The sequence below is a fragment of the Cervus elaphus genome, chromosome 9 (genome assembly GCF_910594005.1).
Source record: "Cervus elaphus chromosome 9, mCerEla1.1, whole genome shotgun sequence".
Taxonomy (NCBI): domain Eukaryota; kingdom Metazoa; phylum Chordata; class Mammalia; order Artiodactyla; family Cervidae; genus Cervus; species Cervus elaphus.
In genome coordinates, this window is record NC_057823.1 from 13,804,081 (window position 1) to 13,809,946 (window position 5,866).

The 5,866-nt window shown below is 54.0% G+C and overlaps 1 protein-coding gene across 1 annotated transcript; it reads left to right on the top strand.

Annotated features, from left to right (window-relative positions):
• The first annotated feature begins 1,314 nt into the window (after positions 1-1,314).
• Positions 1,315-5,800, top strand: NDUFB7 (NADH:ubiquinone oxidoreductase subunit B7). The gene is made up of 3 exons (XM_043911209.1): positions 1,315-1,512; positions 5,105-5,273; positions 5,605-5,800. The coding sequence occupies exons 1-3, from the start codon at positions 1,401-1,403 to the stop codon at positions 5,735-5,737; spliced, it is 414 nt and encodes a 137-aa protein (XP_043767144.1). The 5' UTR covers positions 1,315-1,400; the 3' UTR covers positions 5,738-5,800.
• Positions 5,801-5,866: the final 66 nt, after the last annotated feature.

The following is a 5,866-nucleotide window of genomic DNA, read 5'->3' on the forward strand; positions in this document are numbered from 1 at the left end:
AGCCACTGCAATGAGAAGTCGGTGCACCACAACTGGAGAGTAGCTCCCTCTTGCTGCAACTAGAGAAAAAGCCCACAGCAAAGAAGACCCTTCACAGCCATAAATAAATACATAAAATTACAATTTAAAAACATTTCCCTTTTATAAGAAGGGCATCAGCCATTAGATTAGGACCCACCCAAGTCTGTCATGACCACATCTTAACTTGATTACATCTGCAAAACCCTGTTTTCAAGTAAGATCACATTCACAGATTCTCCGTGGTAAAGACTTCAACATATATTTGGCGGGAGGTGGGGGATCAGATGGTGGAAGACAGCTCAACCCACAGCACCTTGTCAAATGAAATCTAATCTTGCACAGCCAAGTATCATTTCCCAACACTGCCAAGCATCCGGTGAAAATTTTTTCCTTTGTGTTCCAATCCTGTGCTGAGATTCCAGAGATAGTAACAAATTAACACATCATTTGCATTTGTTACAGCTGCACATGGAGGCAGCATTTGGTCAAGAAGTACTAAGAAATATATATATGTGTGTATATTTAAAATACTTTTAAATATACACATATAGAAGCGCTAACCTAACAGATGTGATATGTAATACCAATTCTTTACAGTGGCAAGTAGAGGAATACTAGAATCACAGCTTGCTCCATTTTTACAAAGTATTCAGTAGGATTTATTTAAAAGCTCAGTTTAATAGGAACTTCCCTGATGGTCCAGTGGCTAAGATTCTGTGTTCCCAATGCAGGGGCCCTGGGTTTGTTCCCTGGTCAGGGAACTAGATCCCATATGCTGCAACTAAGAGTTCTCATGCTGCAACTAGGACCTGGCATAGCCAAATAAATAAAAGTATTTTTCTAAAAAAACCTCAGTTTATAAATAGTGTATTGATAAATAACGTATTGATAAATAACTTGTATTTGTTTATTTAAATTAAAATATTTATTTTAAGTAATTTTATTTAAACCTTTTATATTCACTATATCAGCAACTGTGCAAGCGCTTATGAAAACTTTGAATGTGTTAAAATAAAACATTTTTTAATTATGATATAAAATATATTTTTCCTTCGTACTCTAGCTTCAGGAGACCAGTGGCGCCCAGGGAGGGTGGGAGGAGACCCCAGGCTCCGGTAGTCCACCCTTCCCCAGCCCAGATGTATTTTCCGAGGCAGGAAGACTCCCTCTGGCGGTAGCCAGACTAGGGGGTACGCCTTGCTGTCTCCGCCCGGCCACCAGGAGACGCCAGAGTTACCTGAAGGCCTCCGGAGTCATTCATCTCTATGATCCTTGCGGCGGCGCAAGCAATCCGGAAGCAGTAGCTGGCCTAGGGGGAATGCTTCCGGGTAGGAACTAGGTGACCCCGGCTGCCGCTGGAACCTGCGGTGACAGCAGCCATGGGGGCTCACCTGGCCCGGAGATACCTGGGCGATGCATCGGTGGAGCCCGATCCCCTGCGGATGCCCACCTTCCCGCCCGACTACGGCTTCCCCGAGCGCAAGGAACGCGGTGAGGCCCAGTGCGCAGGAGCGGCCGGCGGGAGTGGGGCACCGGTGCGGGAACCCCTGAACCTCGGAGTCCCCACTGCTGGGCTCAAGCATTGTGCGCTGTGTCTGGGTTCAGCCCTGACCTCGGCCAGGAGGAATTCAGAGGACGTTCGTGACCTTGTCAAAGTGTGGAGGCATTGCAGGCAGAGGGCACTGTTTGAACAAAAAGCCTGGGGGGCAAGAGAGCAGTGATGCGGTGCTAAAATGAGGCGATCGAACCTGGGCTTAGTCCTGGAGTGAGTGGGAAGCCATGGGAGAGTTTATCACGGAAGAGATCTGCTCACTGTACCTCTGGGTAGATGTCACTGCTCTTTTTAGGTATGCCCGGGAAAACACAAGCGGGGGGGGGGGGGGGGGGGGGGCGGGGGGCGGCTCACGCCGCACAAGCTGTCCTGCACTTTGCTTTTTTAATGAGTTAATATCACAGACATATCGAGCGCCAATTGTGGACCAAGCCAGTTTGGGTACCGAGGATACAGCAGGCACTGACTAAAGAGAACTCACCGTCCTGTAGGGGAGACCGTGGAACCTGGCGGGTCTTCGTGATGGCGCCTAGGAGTATCAAGGAGGGCTTCCAGGGGGCTGTAACTGGAAGCGAGACCTGAGGGGGTTGCGATGGAGCTGACCACAGCGAGACTAAGGAGAGGGGCTCTCCCCTTAGTGCTTCGTGCTTCTAAGCTGAGGAGCCACGCGACCAGATTTGTTTTGTCAAAAGGTCACGTTGTTGGCTGCCTGGTGGGCGATGACTTGGAGACAGGGAGACCCCTGAGGGAACGGGGGTGGTGCAGAGAGGTTTGGATTCAGGACAACGTGGAAGGGTACACTCCTCTGGTATCTCGACTCCTGGTAGTCCCTTCAGCCCCACCGGAACCTGTAGTCCATCAGTACGCCCACCTCCGTGTCAGTCTTTCCCACTGCTCCATGTACCCTTCTTTCCCTTAATGTTTTGCACACGCCCAGAGCCGCCGCCACCCTGCCCTCTCTCTCTGGCTTAACAAGAGTCCTTGGCTTCTGCCCCTGTGCAGCTGAACATCGTGGGAGAGAAACACCCAGCCTCCCTGACCGGTCTCCTGATTGCTCCCCCACTTGTCCCCTCACGCTACACTGGTTTTCCTGCCACATTCCCTGGCCCTTTGCTCTCTCTTGCTCCCCCCTCAACCAGTGTCAGGCCATCCCTCTCATACTCCAGCATCTCCTTTCAGCTTGTCACTTGGCATCCTCTTAAGAAAAGAGATGCAGGGACTTCTCTGACATGCCAGCAGTTAAGACTCTGCACTTCTAAGGCAGGGAACAAGGGTTCAATCCCTGGTTGGGGAACTAAGATCCCACACGCCACAAGGCACAGCCAAAAAATGTTAAGAAAACAGATGCAGCCAAAACTCTCTTGGGCTCCCTTCATCCCTGCTTCCTGCTGGACTCCACCTTCTCTCCCGTTACTCGATCTGCCCCAGCTTCAGCTAAACCTCTGCTCCAGTTGAACCCTCTGATGCCCTTCATCCCATCCTCTCACCCACCCAAGCACTGTCCCAACCAGTCTCTTCTCATTGGACATTGGTTTTCCCATCAGCATGCAAATTCACTGTTATTTCTGCTGTTTTTAAAATATTCTCCTACCTCACCTCCCCATCCAGCTGTCTCCCCCAGCTTCACTGACAGGGCTCTGGTCAGGCTTCCTCCCCACCCCCACTCTGCTGTGTTGGCAAAACCCCATTTCAGAGTCTTAGTTTTAACTCCATTACAGCAGCAGCAGACACAGCCCTTCCTGGGGGCTCCTCTTCACATGGTTCCAAGACCCAACAACTGCCCCCCAACTCCCTGCCTTGGAAATGCCCAGTGTAAATCCACACTGCCTTCTGTCTCCACTCCTTCTCACCCCTCCCTGGGGGTCTCTGCTCATCCCCTGGTTTCAAAGGGCTTTTGTGAGCCAGGGCTGGAGTTTTTGCTTTGTTTTTAATTGGAGGATAATTGCTTTACAGTGTTGGTTTCTGCTGTACAAGGTGAATCAGCCATAAGGTACATATGTCCAGGCTACCCAGGTGGCACTGGTGGTAAAAAACCTGCCGATGCAGGAGACATGGGTTATTCCCAATCCCTGGGAAGATCCCCTGGAAGAAGGCATGGCAACCCACTCCAGTATTCCTGCATGGAGAATCCCATGGACACAGGAGTCCATGGGGTCACAGTCAGACACGAGCGAGCATGCATGCACATGAGCAGCACTGAGCCTTGCCAAGCATCTTACAACATCTCGCTCTGCATGTCTGTTCAGTGTCTTCCTCCAAGAGCAGGCGTCCATTCTTGCATAACATGTTCCCCATGGGTCCCCAGCACCGAGCACACAGTAGGTGCTCCAGAAATTCTGGCTGCTGACCGATTATGTGGAAGCATCTGGTATGAGGGGCAGCACACTGACATGAAAACCATCACGGACTGCAGATGGACACGAGGCCTGGGGCTCAGACGAGCTGAGGGTGCGGGCCCAAGCTGGGGTCTGGGTTACAGACTGGAGACCAAAGCCACGGATTAGAATGAGCAGAGAGCTCTTAGCAGGAACCACCAGAAGCCAGCACTTCAGCTTTGGGCAGAAAATGGATGGACAGCCAGAGAGATGGGGGGAATCCTGGGGAGGGTATGGTGGAGATGAGGGCCGCGGGGAAAGAATGTTCGAGAAAGAAGCAAGCAAGAGGCTGAGGAAGCACGGTGCCCTGGGGTCCCGAATGGCTCTGGAAAGAGCCAGCGTGTGGGCAGGGCTGGGGTGGAGTGTGGACGCTGGTGGGTGGCAGACCCTGGGCCAGAGTGAGACAGAAACTTGGCTGAGAAGCAGAGGGGAGAGGAGCCAGTGGAAGTGGATTGCAGGTAAGCAGTGGAAACTTTGTGAGGACTTGTGGCTACTTGTGAGGACCTTCTGGGACAAGAAAGATGCTGGTGTAAGCTGAGAGAGTGCTTCCCTTGATGCAGGAAGGCTGGTCCTTGCAGGAAGGGGGCGCAGGAAGGCGCCCCCTGCCAGAGGGGGCAGAGCTCAGGATCACCAGCACAGCCTGCACAGACTGGGGTGTGCCCCTACCGTTTCTTAGAGCCCCAAATGAGCCCCAGTTGAATGAAGGTTGATTTCATCCAGGTCAGGTTTTCCAGGTAGGTGGAGCAGCAGGACTTGAGGGTTATTAGTTCAGCTCTCCAAGAGGTGGGCACTTAAGCACTTTACGTGTAGTTGCTCAGCTCACTTCAGAGCCAAGTCTATGCAGTAGGGGAAGAAGCTGAGGCTCTGAGAAGTTACAGCTACAACAAGGGTAGAGCTGGGATTCAAGTCCCGCAGGCAGCCTGCCCGCCCCCTTCCCCCCACACACTCATATACACACAAACACTGGGTTGGGCCCAGCAGAGGGGATTGCAGGCTCTGCTGGTAGGACTGTCTGCAGAGTGACCCTGGGGGGTGGAGCGGCAAGAATCTTGTGTGGGTGTTGATGGCAGGAGAAGGACTCTGCCCTTGTTGCTTTTGTGCAAATCAGGGTGCTGCCACCTTGGCTGAGCCTCCCGGGTTCCCCCTCCTCCTGCAGAGATGGTGGCCACTCAGCAGGAGATGAATGACGCCCAGCTGGTGCTCCAGCAACGAGACTACTGTGCCCACTACCTCATCCGGTTTCTCAAGTGCAAGCGCGACAGCTTCCCCAACTTCCTGGCCTGCAAGCACGAGCAGCACGACTGGGACTACTGCGAGCACCTGGAGTGAGCCCGCAGCCCGCCCCAGTCCCCACGCGGCGGGGCCCTGGGCCCCGACTCCAGAGGCCGGGGACTGGGAACTCACACTGCGTTTCTAGCCAGGCCCCCCCTTAGTAGAAAGAGGAAGCCGGGGGGCTGCCGGGTGGGCGGGCCTGGAGGAGTGGCCCAGTCCTTGCTCCTGGCTCAGTGGCGTCAAGGTAGCGGGCGGACCCCAGACCTAATCCGCAGGCACACGGGTCTTCCCTACTTGGGGAGACACCCCCCACACACAGGCCCATCAGCTCCCGGGCCACAGGACGGTTGTGTCCTGACACCCCTCCTTGTGCTCTGCCTGCAGCTATGTGAAGCGCATGAAGGAGTTTGAGCGGGAGCGGCGGCTGCTGCAGCGGAAGAAGAGACGGGAGCAGAGGGAGGCGGACATGGCCAAAGGCCTGGGGCCCGGCGAGGTGGCCCCCGAGGTGGCCCTGTAGCGAACCTGCCCACCACTCTGTGGACCAGTCAAGAAATAAAAGCCTCCAGGCCCCGCGGCCCAAGCTCCGCCTGCCTGTGGTGTGCTGGTCCCTGAACCAATCCCCCAAAGAAACATGGCCGAGTCCGAG

Bases quoted from the DNA above. Each gene is read 5' to 3' on its own strand.
- NDUFB7 (XM_043911209.1), top strand. From the start codon at position 1,401: ATGGGGGCTCACCTGGCCCGGAGATACCTGGGCGATGCATCGGTGGAG. The intron at 1,513-5,104 runs GTGAGGCCCAGT...CTCCTCCTGCAG, and splicing joins CCCCGAGCGCAAGGAACGCG to AGATGGTGGCCACTCAGCAG. The intron at 5,274-5,604 runs GTGAGCCCGCAG...CTCTGCCTGCAG, and splicing joins GACTACTGCGAGCACCTGGA to CTATGTGAAGCGCATGAAGG.